The sequence below is a fragment of the Hemitrygon akajei genome, chromosome 9 (assembly GCF_048418815.1).
Source record: "Hemitrygon akajei chromosome 9, sHemAka1.3, whole genome shotgun sequence".
Classification (NCBI taxonomy): Eukaryota; Metazoa; Chordata; class Chondrichthyes; order Myliobatiformes; family Dasyatidae; genus Hemitrygon; species Hemitrygon akajei.
In genome coordinates, this window is record NC_133132.1 from 95701076 (window position 1) to 95718973 (window position 17898).

General features: G+C 39.5%; 1 protein-coding gene across 12 annotated transcripts in view; it reads right to left on the reverse strand.

Moving 5' to 3' along the window:
• znf451 (zinc finger protein 451) overlaps positions 1–17898 on the reverse strand; it is a 95574-nt gene that overhangs the window by 31804 nt on the left and 45872 nt on the right. For all 12 annotated transcript variants that reach the window (XM_073056547.1, XM_073056538.1, XM_073056539.1 and 9 more), the window contains 2 exons: positions 14704–14784; positions 8076–8192 (listed from right to left, as the gene is read on the reverse strand). In XM_073056547.1, the coding sequence (XP_072912648.1) occupies positions 8076–8192; positions 14704–14784 (198 nt within the window). The remainder of the gene's footprint in view (positions 1–8075; positions 8193–14703; positions 14785–17898) is intronic.

The window sequence follows — 17898 nt, forward strand, 5'->3', positions numbered from 1 at the left end:
ATTTGAGAGGGAGAAGGGAAAATCGGAAGTGCCAGTATTACAGTTGAACAAAGGGGACTATGGAGCCATGAGGGAGGAGTTAGCCAAAGTTGACTGGAAGGATACCCTCGCGGAATAATTCAGAAGGTGCAGGATCAGTTCATTCCAAAGAGGAAGAAAGATTCTAAGGGGAGTAGGGGGCGACCGTGGCTGACAAGGGAAGTCAAGGACAGTATAAAAATAAAGAAGTATAACATAGCAAAGATGAGCGGGAAGCCAGAGGATTGGGAAACTTAAAGAGCAACAGAAGATTACAAAAAAGGCAATACGGGGAGAAAAGATGAGGTACGAAGGTAAGCTAGCCAAGAATATAAAGGAGGATAGTAAAAGCTTCTTTAGGTATTGAAGAGGAAAAGATTAGTCAAGACCAAAGTTGGGCCCTTGAAGGCAGAAACGAGTGAATTTATTATGGGGAACAAGGAAATGGCAGACGAGTTGAACAGGTACTTTGGATCTGTCTTCACTAGGGAGGACACAGACAATCTCCCAGATGTAATAGAGGCCAGAGGACCTAGGGTAACGGAGGAACTGAAGGAAATTCACATTAGGCAGAAAATGGTGTTGGGTAGACTGATGGGACTGAAGGCTGATAAATCCCCAGGGCCTGATGGTCTGCACCCCAGGGTACTTAAGGAGGTGGCTCTAGAAATCATGGAAGCATTGGTAATCATTTTCCAATGTTCTATAGATTCAGGATCAGTTCCTGAGGATTGGAGGATAGCTAATGTTATCCCACTTTTTATGAAAGGAGGGAGAGAGAAAACAGGGAATTATAGACCAGTTAGCCTGACATCAGTGGTGGGGAAGATGCTGGAGTCAATTATAAAAGATGAAATAACGGCACATTTGGATAGCAGTAACAGGATCGGTCCGAGTCAGCATGGTTTTGCGCAGGGGAAATTATGCTTGACTAATCTTCTGGAATTTTTTGAGGATGTAACTATGAAAATGGACAAGGGAGAGCCAGTGGATGTAGTGTACTTGGACTTTCAGAAAGCCTTTGACAAGGTCTCACATAGATTAATGGGCAAAATTAAAGCACATGGTATTGGGGGTAGGGTACTCACATGGATAGAAAATTGGTTGGCAGACAGGAAACAAAGAGTAGGGATTAACGGGTCCTTTTCAGAATGGCAGGCAGTGACTAGTGGGGTACCGCAAGACTCGGTGCTGGGACCGCTGCTATTTACAATATACATTAATGATTTAGATGAAGGGATTAAAAGTAACATTAGCAAATTTGCAGACGACACAAAGCTGGGTAGCAGTGTGAAATATGAGGAGGATGTTAGGAGAATGCAGGGTGACTTGGTCAGGTTGGGTGAGTGGCCAGATGCATGGCAGATGCAGTTTAATGTGGATAAATGTGAGGTTATCCACTTTGGTGTCAAGAACAGGAAGGCAGATTACTATCTGAATGATGTCAGTTAGGAAAAGGGGAAGTACAATGAGATCTAGGTGTCCTTGTTCATCAGTCACTGAAAGTAAGCATGCAGGTACAGCAGGCAATGAAGAAAGCTAATGGCATGTTGGCCTTCATAACAAGGGGAGTTGAGTATAGGAGCAAAGCGGTCCTTCTGCAGCTGTACAGGGTCCTGGTGAGACCACACCTGGAGTACTGTGTTCAGTTTTGGTCTCCAAATTTGAGGAAGGACATTCTTGTTATTGAGGGAGTGCAGTGTAGGTTCATGAGGTTAATTCCCGGGATGGCGGGACTGTCATATGTTGAAAGATTGGAGCTACTGGGCTTATATACACTGGAATTTAGATGGATGAGAGGGGATCTGATTGAAATATATAAGATTATTAAGGGATTGGACATGCTAGAGGCAGGAAACATGTTCCCGATGTTGGGGGACCCCCGAACCAGAGGCCACAGTTTAAGAATAAGGGGTAGGCCATTTAGAACAGAGTTGAGGAAAAACTTTTTCACCCAGAGAGTTGTGTATCTATGGAATGCTCTGCCTCAGAAGGCAGTGGAGGCCAATTCTCTGGATGCTTTCAAGAAAGTTAGATAGAGCTCTTAAAGATAGTGGAGTCAAGGGATATGGGGAGAAGGCAGGAATGGGGTACTGATTGTGGATGATCAGCCATGATCACATTGAATGGCGGTGCTGGCGTGAAGGGCCGAATGGCCTACTCCTGTACCTATTGTCTATTGCAGAGAGACATAGACTGGCTGGCCCAATAAGCACTAAAAGAGCAAATGCAACACAAGGAACTGTACCAAGCTGTGAGTAACTGGATTACACTGCATAATTTAGGCCACTGTATAACAAGATTTTTAAAAAAAGACAATACAAGATGCAGAGAAGATTCGTATGGATGTTGCTGGGGTTGGAAATTTTAAACTGCAAAGAGAATACAGCTGGGGTAGATTGGTTTTTCAGAACAAGAGAAGGACAAGGGAAAGTTTAACTGAAGCACATAAAATTAGGAGCCCTGGTAACGCAAGCTATAAAAATTCACTTCTCAGAGTGACCAATAACTGAGGAAAGAGGTGAGAAAAAGATTCATGGAAGTTCAGGGAGTAAGAGGCAGGAGTCTGGAATGCATTGCCCAAAAGTATAGCAAAAGAGAAGAAAAAACATTTATAAATTACTTTACAAAGAACTCAGTATGCCACAGACATAAGGACATATCACCCCAAGTGTACAAGGCAGTGGCAAGCTCTACTTTCCAAACAGCCTTGATGTCATTGCTCCCAAATTCTCCACCAACTTTATTCTAGTATCCCATTAAGATTGGACTTCTGGAAAAATCTTTTAAATAATCCATTTTTGATTCCACAGATCACATACAAGAACCAAAAGAAAACAGAATAAATGTACCTACATCTGAACAATAAAGGTTAACACAAGTTATCAGACAAGTGAAAAATAGGACATCAAGTCAGAGTAAAAGCTTGATGGATAAAGACTTAATATCCTCTACATTTTTTATTGCCAAAGATTGTCAGCTTTTTCTATTAATCAGTTCTGCTCAAATATCCAACTGCCTCCTCACTCTTACTGACCCCATCTGGAATATTAACTTTCCATTTATACCTCACTTTCCTTTTATAGGCAGGACTCAGTGATGGTCACTAACTTTCACCTTTTAAGATGAATTTGCCATTGTGTCATTCCTTCTGACATATGCATTAGAGCACACAGTTCCTAAAATGGATAAAAGAGCCCAGCCTCTTGTTCTGGAGCTGAGAGTTCAAACCTGCTGAATTCTTTCTGTTACTTAATGCATCACTGAAACATAGATTCAGAAATGGATTAGGAGATTAAATATCTAAGAGCTTTTCCCTCTGATGAGCATTCTTTAATTGTGGGACACAACTTCATAAAGGATTGGCGATTTAGTTCTGAGATGCAAATTCGCTTAATTTCATTAAACTTTGGAATTCTTCCTCCCAGAAGGCTGTGTCTATTAAATTGTTGTTATTAAGGTTAAAAGATAATCACATAAATAAGAGAATCAAAGCAATGATGAGATAGCAAAGTGAACTGGAAGCACAGAATCAACTGGAATAAATTCAACCTATACCCGAATACAGCTTCTGATGAAGGGTCTCAGCCTAGAGTAGACCGTTTATTCCTCCAGCAGTTTGTACTTGTTACACTGGATTTCCAGCATCTGCAGATTATCTTGTGTTTATTCCATTCATGATCTGGACTTAATTCTTAAACCTTAATATTTTTAATTTTATTAGTACCCAAATCTAACTTACAAATTCTCTTGACTTAGTAATCTTGATATTAAATTTCCTTCAAGAACAATGGGACAATTTTTAATTTGAGTTGAAGTATTATGTCATTAAAAACAAACAAGACTTTAAATGTAAATAGACAATTACCTAAATACAAGGAACAGTTTGACCAAGGTAGATTATTTAAGGGCAATTCAAGCCAAGCCATTAAAAAATATTTCATAATTCTGCATGTAAATATGTGCCACTGAGAAATAAGCAGAGAAGGCGTTATGTTGATAGTTAACTGACAACAAACGATACTGTATTAAAAAAAAGCTTCAAATGTTGCCAAGAGTAATGGAGTGTTTTGCATGCGAGTTAGCAAGCTGTTTTGAATGAATTTCTGCAATCATTAGCATCAAAGCTTCATGGATAATCACCCATGAATGAATTTGATAAAAGGACAAAGCATAATACAATAAAGCATGCTTCAGATGCAAAGCCTTGACAAGAAAATTAACTGGGAAGATAAAAGGAGTCCCACCAATTATTGAAAGGCTTAGATAAACTGGACGCACTGAGGATGTTTCCAGCAGTGGGAGAGTCTATGACCACAGGGCACAGCCTTGGAATAAAGGGACATTCCTTCAGAACAGAGAAGAGGGGGACTTTCCAAGCCAGAGAGTACTGAGTCCGTGGAATTTATTACCACAAATGGCTGTGGAAGGCCAAGTCACTGAGTATATTTAAAGCGAGGTTGATAGTAAATTAGTAAGGGCACCAAAGGTTATGGGAAGAAGTGGGAGAATGAGGTTGAGGGGGAACATAAGTCATCTGTGATGGAATGGCAGAATAGACTCGATGGGCTGAATGGTCTAATTCTGCTCCTATACCTAATGAAGCCCATAAAAGGGGATACAGACAGGTTAAGCCAATGTGCAAACAAAATGACAAATGAAGTAAATGCAATGTACTCATTTCCTTTCAGAAGTATATCAAACATTCTCCATTAGATGGCAAGAAACTTGTAAATGTTGAGTATCCAGAGGTATAGGAATGTCTTCGTACATTAAGTGCAAATTAACATGCAGAAGTAACATGAAGAAAAAAAACTGAATTTCTACAAAAGGTTTGGAGTCAAAAAAAATTGGGAAGACTTGCTGCAATCACACAACATGGCTGGAATACTATGGCTGTTTTGGTCTCCATACCTACAACACAACAGAGTTGGCTTAAATACGGAACAATATTGATTTACCAGATTGATCAAAGGGATCACAGTGATGCCAAGGAACACAGGAATAAAGGTGACAAGCTCAATTAATTGGAAACAAGAATAATGAGAGCCAATCTCACTGAAACATACATAACTCAAAGAAATTGAGAGGGTAGCTGCTTCGAAGTTACAGCCTCTATTTGGAACAGTTAAAATTAAAGATCCTCATGTCAGGATCAGAGGCTGTTCATTAGGGAATGATGCAGGAAAACTTCACATGTAATAATGCAAATATTTAGAATTTTCTACCTTAATGCAAGTGTGTTGAATGACCAAGATTTTGGAAAATTTGATCAATCGGAGCTGATATGAAAAGGATGGTAATGCAGACTTGAGACAAATAATTAGCTGTAACATTATTGAAATGTATACTGAGTAGCCACTTTATTAGTTACAACAGTACCTCTGCTCATTAATGCAAATATCTAATCAACCAATCATGTGGCAGCAACTCAAGGCATAAAAAGCATGCAGATATGGTCAAGAGGTTCAGACCAAATATCAGAATGGGGAAGAAATGTGATTTAAGTGACATTGACTGTGCCAGACAGGGTGGTTTGAGTATCTCAGAAACTGCTGATCACCTGGGATTTTCACACATAACAGTCTCTAGATTTTACAGAAAATGGTGGGCAAAACAAAAACCTCCCACTGAGCAGCAGTTCTGTGGGCAAAAATGCCTTGTTAATGAGAGGTTAGAGAATGGGCAGACTAGTTCAAGCTGACAGGAAAATGACAGTAACTCAGCAACAGCAATGTTCAGAAGAGCATCCCTGAATGCACAACACTTTGAAGCTTGAAGTGGATGGGCGACAGCAGAAAACCATGAACATACACTCAGTGGCCACTGTATTAGACATAAGAGGTACCTAATAAACTGGCCATTAAGTGTAGAGCAGACTTGAGAAACTATATTAACTTCCATGCTGTGTCACATTGCTACCTTATCCCTCCACTTTGGATGAATCAAGAACCCTGTCCATTTTTAAGCCTATAATACACTAGGTGGCAGTCTACACACAGGAAAATGCTTCATATAGTGCCTTCCTGATAAAGACAACTTAAAACATTTGTTTGACCATCTTTAACTCATCAATAAACACTTCTAATTCTCATTTCTGTTCATGTCCATGAACCGTTTCTGTTCAAGATCTGCAGCTGAGCAAAGTGGTAAAATATACTTGGTAAAAAGATTTCTCTCAACTCCCCCGCGCCCACCCCCCGGAACTTCAGTCAATGAACAACTTTTAAAGGATATCAAACGTAGGAGCAGAATTAGGCCATTCAACCCACCAAGTGTGCTCTGCTATTCCATTATGGGTGATTTATTATCCCACTCAACTCATTCTCCTGCCTTCTCCCTAAAACTTTTCAAACCCCGACTAATCAAGAACCCATCAACCTCTGCTTTAAATATACCCAACCACTTGGCCTCCACACCCATCTGTGGGAATGAATTTCACAGATTCACTGTCCTCTGGCTGAAGAAAGTCCTTTTCATCCATGTTCTAAAGGGAAATTCTTGTATTCTGAGGCTGTGTCTCTAGTCCGAGACTCCCTCACTATAGGGAACATCGTCTCCAATGGATTCTCCACGCACCCCCCCCCCCCCCACCACCACCACCACCACCATTCTTTTAATCTCCAATGAGTTGAGTTCAGGCCTAGATTGTACAAAACAGGCTTACAAAAAAGAGTAATGTGATAATAACCAGGTATTGACTGTGTGATTGACCTGAATACTCTCGGTCTACAGAATCTTTTTGTTTTAAATGTACTCTTATACATTGTGAGCATCACATCACTAGTACAGCTGGCATTTACACTAAAGATATAACAGCTGTTCTAAAATTTATCCAAAAGTGTCCCTTTCAGTGATATTCTCCACCACTTGTCACCTCCTCAGTACCCACTGAAAAGCTGACCAGTTTTCTGCTCAAGTCTCAAGAATCAAGTTTAAACGCATAATCTTCTGACTCAGAAGTTCAGAGTGGCACCAAACAAGCCATGAATGATACATGGCCTATCCAAGAACATAAAAAGTTAATTCAGACTAAGTCTATTTGAAATAAATCAACTCAAAATAATCACACAGTAAAACACACAAGTTTAGTTCCCAGCACACCCAATCAAATTAACAAATATTTAGCCTTCAGTGACCATAGTCAGGCTAAAGTGTCTTCAGCAACCAAGACAAAAGGAATCAGTCTAACTGGCAACTTTTCCACTTCATTTGTAACCCATTTCCTTTTGCACCAATGAAGATGTCTGCATGGGTATTATCTAAAGGAAACAGTGCATCAACCTGTCAATGCTTGATATACAGCACCTCCTAATAATAATGCAATAACAATAACAACCTTGGAGGAGAACAGCAGCAGGTACAGAGAAATAGCACAATAGGCAACTCACTTTGGTCCTATAACATCCCAATTTCGAACTGCATTTTTGTTTATTCTATTTTGTGGGTCAAATTAATAGAACATAGAACAGTGTAGCATAGTACAAGCTCTTCAGCTCACGATATAGTGCGGACTGCTTAATCTATTCCAAAATCAATCTAACCTTTCCCTTCCACATAGGCTTCAAGTTGTCTTTCATCCATGTGCCTATCTAAGAATCTCTTAAATGTCTCTAATATATTGCCTCTACCTCAACCCTTGATAACACGTTCTGTGCACCCACCATTCCTGTGTAAAACCTTCTCTAATATCCACCACCCCCACCTATACTTTCCTCCAATTACCTCAAAGTTATGTCCCCTCCTAGTAACCATTTCCACCCTGAGAAAAGTGTCTGGCTATCCCCTCGACCTATGCCTCTTATCATCTTGTACACCTCTAACAAGCCACCTCTCACCCTCAATTGCTCTAAAGAGAAAACCCCCAATGAAAAGCTCTGCATCATGCAGAGGCTCAAGAAGCAAAATCAACATCATTGCATTGTGAAATCTGGATGTGTCAACCCTTTAATCGACATGCATCAGGTTTCTATGTTTATTATCAGGTTTATCTATGTTTTTCTTAAAAAAAAACCCTCATTTCCAAAACCTTCATATGAATACAAGGCAGAATTTACTTGAAAAGCTTTGCATTTTTCTTCTTTCAGCTGCTTCTCAACCTCTACGTGACGTGCCACACGGTCCAATGTTGACAAAACTCTTGCCTTTTGCCAATCAATGTGATCTTTTGGTCTCTAGGAAAAAGAAAGCAAATACCAACTGTGTAATTTTTACAACACACTATTTTGTCCTAATTTTGGTAATGTTATTGTCACAGATGTCCGTTGCCTAACCTTGTTGTACAAGAGGCAGCCATTTCATCATTGTACCCACAATTACTCTTTTGAAGAATTAGACCCACTCCGCCAATATTTTTCTTGCCACAACCTTCAAAATCCTTTCTGAAGATTATTGCTGAATCCCTTTCTGAAAGAGAGCAAGACCACTGCAATTCCTTGTGTGGCCTGGAGACTTCTTTTGCATGTGGTTTTCAATCTGATTGTTCCAATTACTAATGTGATTCTCACTACAGTTTCTTTTTTCAAAACCCATCATGATTTACAGCATTTGTAAGCTTTCTTCTCATCCTCTCTACTCCAAGAAAAGCAATCCATACCTCTTCAAATCCTCACGAGCTAATCACAATTCCAGCAACAATCCAGTACAGGTGGCCCCCATTTTTCAAACGTTCGCTTTACAACAGCTCGCTGTTACGAAAGACCTACATTAGTACAATACCCGATTTCGCTAACCAAAGAGTATTTTCACTTTTACGGAAAAAAAGGTGCCCACTTTATACGTATGTTTACCCTGAGAAAGACGACCATAACTGTGAAGCCTTGTGTGGGCAGTTGTATGCGCATGCACGTAAGTGCCTATTCATTTCATTTTAAAATCTTTTTATTAATTATTGAAGAATAACAAAAAAAGATACATTAAGTCAATATGTCATTATATACAATAAAGAATTAAATAAGCAAATAACTGATTAACAAAGCTAAGCAATATGTCAATAATAAGAGAAAATCAAGTGTTAAGAATTTTTTTTGAAAGAAAAAGGAGGAAAAAAAAAGAAACCCTACTAACTGAAAAAAAACAAACAAAAAAACCCATTGGGAGCACAACCTCGGAGCTATACAGCATACGTGCCTGTTTGTTTTCTCTAAATCGATTTCAGCTCGCTGTCTTCCCGATTTTGGTAAGTGAAACTACACCGTACATAAAATATTTCTACTTTATATAGGCTGTATATTTATATCATTCCTGCTTTTACTATATGTTTGTGTTATTTGGTATGATTTGGTAGGTTATTTTTTGGGTCTGGGAACACTCAAAAATTTTTCCCATATAAATTAACGGTAATTGCTTCTTCGCTTTTCGGCTTACAAACAGTTTCATAGGAACGCTCTACCTTCAGATAGCGGGGGAAACCTGTAAGTGTCATCTGCACCTTTAAGGCTTTTATACAATCCATCGAGTCCATACTAATTCAAACAATAACTCCACTATGCTGCTAATTTCCTATGCAAACTTATTAATGCCATATTCCCAACAATTCATTCTGGATTCCATCACTCACTGACATACTATGGACAAGAAACAATGGTTGAATGCCAGTTCCTGGCAAGTATAATGTCTCCGGAGAAATCCGCATAGTCACAGGAAGTGCACATAAATTCTAAATCAGCACAGAAATTAGGACTGAACTCAGGTCAGTAGAGCTACAGAGTTGCAAGGCTGCATCACTGTGCTGTCCAGGGCATGACTCCAAATTGTGTTTTTTTTTTAAAAAACACAAAAACTTAACATTACTTTCTTGCTTTTGTGTTCTATTTAAAAGTCAACAATCACAGATGCTTTTTTTAGAAATAATATTATTGATTAGTCCAGCAACTTCTTAGAATATTGCGTTTTTATAGGTCGCCTCTTTGTGGGAAGGATGTGCAAGCTTTAGAGAGGGTGCAGAGGTTGGTTTATCAGGATGCTGCCTGGATTAGAGAGCATGTCTGATGAGAATAGGTTGAGTGAGCTACAGCTTTTCTCCTTGAGTGAAGGAAAACGAGAGGTAACTGATAGAGGTGTACAAGATGATAAGAGGCATAGATTGAGTGGACAGTCAGAATCTTTCCCAGGTCAGAAATGGCTAATACAATGAGCACAAACGTTAGTGTATTTGGAGCAAAGTATGGCAGCAGGGTGACGCAATGTCAGAAGCAAGTTGTTTTGTTTTTAAAAAGCTGAGTGGTAGGTGCGTGGAACTTGCTGCCATGTGTGCTGGCAGAGGCAGATATTTTAGGGACACTTAAATTGGCACATGTATGAAAGAGAAGTGATGCATTATGTAGGAGTAAGGGTTAGCTAGATTGCGGAGCAGGCTGAAAGGTCAGCACAGCCCCATGGCTCCAAGGGCCTGCACTGTTCTATGTTCTCATCAGCAAGCGCCCCTGGCCTCCGTTCCTGTATACCCCATTTAAAATTTTGTTTAGTCCACATTGCCGAATTTTTATTGAAATTATTTTTCATTTTCCACATTACAGTTTGAGTCTATCTTTACCTTCCTGAAATCTGTAATTATCCAACTCCAATGGTCTATCTTTGGCTGCCACCTTCTGATTCATCTGCCACTCTTCTACTCACAACTACGAAGGGTCTCGGCCCAAAATGTCGACTGTACTTCTTCCTATAGATGCTGCCTGCCCTGCTGCGTTCCACCAGCATTTTGTGTGTGTCACTACGACGCAACTTGTTTGCTCCACCATCTGGTTCTTTTTGCCATTTATAAACGTGCAGACTGCTTGTTCAACTTCAATGCTGGATGAATGGAAATTTCCCCCATGAAATACTGGAAAGGAAGTATTTTCAGAACCCACTGTGGACTCTTTTCTTGAACATGGATGAAATTGCTAAATTGAAATGTAACGCTGGTGTGCAGGAAGAAAGCACAACTGAATAGTTTTAATAAGGAATAAAAGAAATGTAATATATTATGCACTCAGTGGCCACTTAATTAGGTACACCTGCTCGTTAATGCAAATATCTAATCAGCCAAACATGTGACAGCAACTAAAATGGATAAAAGAATGCAGACATGGTCAAGAAGTTCAGATGTTGTTCATACCAAGCATCAGAATGGGAAAAAAACATTGTTACGAATGTGCCGCAACTCTGAGGGGCCGAAGGGTACAAAGTCGCCCCCTCCTTTTTGAGAATTGCAAGATCGCTATTAATTCGGGTCTGGGACCCAGGAAATGAGAGAGAATCCACAAGGTTTGGAATGTGTCCTGGCCTCAGCGAAACAAAACCATTGATAACGGCCATTGTCTCTTGGAGACAGAATTGTGTACTATTCATTGAAGCCCTCAGGGGACGACCAGAGTGGGCTGGTCGAGGGATTGCATCATCCCAACCTGATCGACATCTGAGACCCCGTGAGTAAGGATAAAAGAGGGTCTGGGGAACAACCCCTTTAGACGCACCAGGAGAAATGCTAGAAATGCCGTGACAGCGTTTAACAGCGACAGCCGGTGGGGGCTCGTGTGCGTCCTTCCCTTGCCTGCGATTGGCGGGCTCACCATGGAAGAACGGTTTAGCTAAAGAAGAGGCCACAAGTGAACGGCCACCCCAATGAGACTCCGACAGATCGAAATCATAAAAGGAAAGCCGGCAAGTTTTTCTCCCAAAACTCTCTCTCTCTCTCTCCAACCATTGCAAACCCAGCGGTCCCCAAAGGCTACAGCCTGCATGAACTGAGTGACTTTTATATTTCCATCGGACAATACATTATCCCCTAGACAACGATAGAGCTTATTTCTTATTGATTATTATTATACCCGCACTTTTAGATTTAGTATTGATGACGTATATTTTCTGTATGTTTGCATTGATATTATTTTTGTGTATCTTTACTAATAAATACTGTTAAAAATAGTATCATCAGACTTCAACAGACCTCTCTATCTTTGCTGGTAAGTGATCCAGTTACAGGGTTCGCAACAACATGACCTACATGACTTTGACCATGGAATGATTGATGGTAATAGACGGGCTGGTTTAAGTATCAAAGAAACTGCTGATTAGGCTATTTGACCCATCGAGTATGCTCTGCCATTTCATCAAGGCTGATCCATTTTTCCTCAGCCCCAATCTCCTGCCTCCCTCCCCCAGTATCCCTTCAGAAAAGGAGAAAAGTCGTGGAGGGGTTGTCTATGGAGTCTTTGTGGATGGAAGTTAGGAATAGGAAGGGGTCAATAACTCTACTGGGTGTTTTTTGATAGACCACCCAATAGTAACAGGGACATCGAGGAGCAGAAAGGGAGACAGAAAGGTGTAATGATAACAGGGTTGTTGTGGTCAGAGATTTTAATTTCTCAAATATTGATTGGCATCTCCTTACAGTGAGGGGTTCAGATGGAGTGGAGTTTGTTAGGTGTGTTCAGGAAGGTTTAACACAGTATGTAGATAAGCCTACAAGAGGAGAGGCTGTACTTGATCTGGTATTGGGAAATGATCCTGGTCAGGTGTCAGGTCTCTCAGTGGGAGAGCATTTTGGAGATAGTGATCACAATTTTATCTCCTTTACCATAGCATTGGAGAGGGATAGGAACAGAGAAGTTAGGAAAAATTTTTAATTGGAGTAAGGGGAACTATGAAGCTATCAGGCAGGAACTTGAAAGCATAATTTGGAAACAGATGTTCTCAGGGAAATGTAGGGAAGAAATGTGGCAAATGTTCAGGGGATATTTGCATGGGGTTCTGAGTAGGTACGTTCCAATGAGACATAGAAAGGATGGATGGGTACAGGAACCGTGGTGTACAAAGGCTCTTGTAAATCTAGTCAAGAAGACAAGCTTACGAAAGGTTCAAAAACCTAGGCAATGATAGAGATCGAGAAGATTATAAGGCTAACAGGAAGGACCTTAAGAATAAAATTAAGAGAGCCAGAGGGGGCCATGAGAAGGCCTTGGCAGGCAGGATTAAGGAAAACCCCAAGGCATTCTACAAGTATGTGAAGAGCAAGAGGATAAGACGTGACAGAATAGGACCAATCAAGTGTGACAGTGGAAAAGTGTGTATGGAACTGGAGGAGATAGCAGATGTACTTAATGGGTCCGTATACAACTCCCATCAAGGTCTTCTTACCCTTGGAATTCCTCAGCTCTATCCACAATGATTCATTACCTTCCAACCTTAAGTCACCTCTAATGATTTGATTTCACTTATAACCAAAGCAATCTCTTCCAGCCCTGTAGCCCGCTATTGACATTTTCCTCCAATTCTAACTACTTCCACATCCTCAATTCTTCATCAATGGTGCCAATATTCAGTCTCCTAAATCTTTGGTCACTTATCCCAATCCCTCTTTCCGTGGTTGTGGACTTATTTTTCAAAACACTTCTGTGAAGAGTTTTTGGACAATGCAAAATGCCTGTGTTCAGTTCCGTACACTAAATCAAATCTCTCTGTAGTAACCTGACTAGGTCATTAATACATAAAGAATAGTAACAAATTCCCCCTCCTGGAATCCAGCACCAACCTGATTTTCTCAATCTACCTACATGTTGAAGTCTCCCATGACTATTGTAACATTGCCCTTTTGGCATGCATTTTCTATATTGTGGAAGCTGAAAACGAAATAAAAACAGTTACAAATACTCAAGCAATGTAACAGAGAGAAGAATTAACATTTCAGACCAATAATATTTTATAAGAATCGTGCTAATTCTGACCCTGCAAAACATTACTGTACCTCTCTTCACTTTGAGGGAATAAAACTCTCAACTTTGTCCTTTCCTAAATATGTGATCTTGGTGCCACTGTTTTTCTTTAATCTCCTGTTTTTCAATTTCCCTAACAGGTCAATTATGGCGTATTTTATGAAATGACTTTGAGCTCCATGCACTGAAGAACACTATCAAAATCCTACAGTGCTTCTAAGAATCAATTTTTCTTGCATTAATTTCAAAAGTTGTAAATATGCATAAGCACATTGACGTGGGACTAAATTTACACATGTTCCACAAGCAGGTTTCCCTCTTTCAAAAATCAATAAATCAGTTTTTCAATTAAAAAGTGCAGAGTTTTATGGTTAATATTAATAACACCAACATCTTTTGAATATTTTGTAGAAAGAAAATTAAAATTCTCTCAAACTGCGATGTGAGTTCTACTGATTTTTTGAGCAAGCCTCTAAATATTTCACCAATAATGTAACTGCTAGACCAGTGTTTAAAATTTAAAGCTTTTCATGATCCACATCAACATAGTTTTTCATTCCTTTCTTACTCGTTCACTTACAAACACTAGTTTCTCCTCGTCCACTTTTAATAGCTACTATTGGTTCCAACATGCAAGCCTTATGAATGATAGTGAATTAACAGTTTCAAAAGAACTTAGATGCCCAACTGGTCCATGCTGTTGACTCTGTTTCATAGCAAAACCCATCACTGCAAGCCATCAGACTGTCTGTCCTTCCTCCTTCAGTATCCTTGCCCAACTTTTAACTGCAGCTGACCTGTTCATCTCAATTACTCCATCGTAGCAAATTGCACACTGTAACTACTCCTGAGTGAAAAAAGTTTTTTTTAATTGAATTTCCTTTTGGATAGGTCATGGATTGATCACCTTATTGTCTAGTTTGATTTACATCATTTGAATAGAACCATCTTTAGTGAATTTCTCCCCATTAAATACCTTTGTAATACTCACTCTGCTGCGCCGTTTGTTTCCTTCATTGCCTTCATCGTCTGAGAGATCAATACACTCCAAAACAGGCCTCAATGGCTGTTCCTTTTATCACAAAAAGAAAACTTGGTTACTTCAGACATATTTCAACACAAACTTGCTGCACTACACCTCACCATTACTCTATCAGAAACAGATCCACATGCCAGGCTCTGCTGTTCCTTAGCCAAAGAGCTGTATTACAAAGTAATTCCTGCAACCATGGAGATACCAGCTCATCAGTTACGTCACCAATGGGAAGTATCCTGATTGACTCCATGAGTCTTAATCAAAGACATTCCAAACACTGCACCTCCCCCCCACCCCATGCAGTCTACCCTTCTAATTTCCTTCCTAGTTCTGATAAAGGATCTTCAACCTGAAACATCAACTGTCTTCCATAACCCACGCGTACAGCCGACTTGCTAGTATTTCCAGCAGCCTCTGTTTTTACTTTCCATTTCCAGCATCTGCAGATCTTTAAATTTTCATTTAGTTGCTTTGTGCTTCCCAATGTCAAATGTAAAATAAAAAAAAATAATTAAAGGTTATTTTAAAAGAAAAGAAAAAATAATTAAGGGTTCCTTCGAAAAACAAACCATTATCATGTTTTGACTGGAAGTTTCCACCTCATAACCATTAGAGAATGATTTCTTTCCAAGACATCAACTAGAGAACAGCACTTAAGACAAAGAACAAGTAAAGAGTTAAAAGGATGTTTTAAAAGCCTAAGCTAAAGATTGCTATACCGCCACAACCTATCCATTCTACAAGAGACTCACAGAAAAATTAAAGATTAGATTTGCTTTTATTCTGCCACATGTACTGTACATCAAAACACACAGTGAAATGTATTGCTTGCGTTAAATCAATTCAGCGATGATTGCACTGGGCAGCCTGCTTCCAGCACCAACATTGCATGCCCACAACTTGTTAACTCTAACACATATGGCTTTGGAACTATATAATATGCAGAAATAAAGATCATGTCAATAGTACTGGAAAAAGAGCAAAACAAGAAGAGTCATGTGAAGCATAAAATCAAGGTGAATCTGCAGAAATAACCCCTGGTTCTACACCGAACTAAATTACATGCAATGTAGTCAATATGATTAAGATAGCTGAACAGATTAGCTGTATGAAGACTTGATGAATATGCTAATAGACTACATGAAGAAAATTTACAGATGGTTGTAATGTTTTGCAGAACACAATTCAGGAAAGACTAAATTAATTCAAAGTGCAAAATGTGGATGAATGCACTTAGGTGATGACCTTGCCTTGAAGGTACTTGGTTAATGGATTCTGAAAGCTAGACGGATAAGGTACAAAACAATGAAATATTCCTCGATCAATGAGGAATTTTATTTTTGTAAATAAGGTGCTACAAATTAACCATCTTAGCTTTAATGACAGCTCATTCTCAGACATCATACAAAGCTGGAGAAGCAGCTTAGGCTTTCTATTGTAGCTCAAGTGACCAGAAAATGCAGGAATTTTAGCCAGCCATAGTAAATATTACTTCCTTTTCCATCAAGTTTAAAAATAAATTTACTTGCCAGTTCTAGCTTGGCTTTTTGAGGGATGGGACAACAAGGGTCATAGGTGAAGAGTCATGGATGTTTGAAGAGGGATAGGACAAGAAGGGCGCCATGGTAACGTAATGGCTAGCGCAATGCTATTACAGCTCAGAGTGTCAGAGTTCACACTTCAATTCCAACACCATCTGTAAGGAGTTTCTACATTCTCCATGTAAACGTGGTACTTCAGTTTCCTCCCACGTTACAAAGACACAATATTTAGTAGGTTATTAGGTCATTGTGAATTGTCCTGGGATTAGACGAGGGTCAGACAGGTGGGTTACAGGGTGATGCGGCTTATTGAGCAGGAAGGGCCTGTTCTGCGCTCCCTCTAAATAAAATAAAAACAAATTCAAAAATCATAAACAAAGTTATGATTTTAGCAGTGCCTTTGACATAATAAAACTTCTCCTATGCACTCCATTGGCATGTTATTTTAAAGTTTGATAAGAATTTGATGTGGCATCGAGAGCCTGGATGTTAGAATTTCTCTAACCGAGAGTTAGAATTTCGGTATTAAAGAACAACTGGCAGACATGAAATTCTAGAGTGCATGTCAGTATCTGCTAAAGACCAACAATACAGGAAGTACAGCTTGGAGGAGTTGGAGAGCATCTGAATCCTGTTGAACCTCTGGGAGCTATCACTTCACAAGATAGAGTGAGAAGTGTTTCAGCTTTAAGTACCTGAAGGCACCCTTCTGGTGACAATTGTATATACACTAGGAAACAAAGGCATTAAGTAATCACCATACCTGTCTACATGCAAATTACTTTCAGGATGAGAAAATTAAGCAGTTAAAATTGTCACTTGAACCACAATGAAAGGCCAAACCAACAGTACCATGTCACAAACAAGAAAACTGCAAATGCTGGAAATCCAAGCAACATGCCCAAAATGCTGGAGGAACTCAGCAGGACAGGCAGCATCTATGGGAAAAAATAAACAGTTGACGTTTTGGGCCAAGACCCTTGCAACAGTACCACGTAACTTGTGGTGGCCCAAATATTGCGTCAAGTACATGTGTGATCCTTACCCATGGCAACCCCTCATTCTTTCATCGCATTTCAGGTAAACCCACAAATCCTGAGTCCATTCCATCAAGGCACAAAATAGAACATAAAACTATGCTGCATTTGAATCTGTCAAGGATCACAACATCAGGTCATTTGGAACTCAATCATGCTCACCAATAAGCAAACTGACAAGCAAGCCAAAATCTTTCTTATCACAAGACTATTTCTCACCTTTCAAAATATGTAATCTGCTTGCATAACAAGGTAGTACTCTACAGCACCAAAAGAAACTTGATCAGTTGCCAACATCACATCCTCTACTGATCCTAGTGATAGTAAATGGTTATAATAGAGCACAGCTAGTGCAACCTGCCTCTTATAAAAGGTGATCTTGCTTTAGTGATTCCTACTCATATGTCAGCACTCAAGGGCAAGAGAATGCCAAATAAAGTCTTGGAATAAGGTCTGGTTTGACTGATGAAAAACAAAGCAATGAAAATAAAAGAAAATAAAAAGAAATAAAATAAAAGCTCAATGTAAAACAGCATTAAACAATGTCAATTTATAAATGTAAATGGAAAACC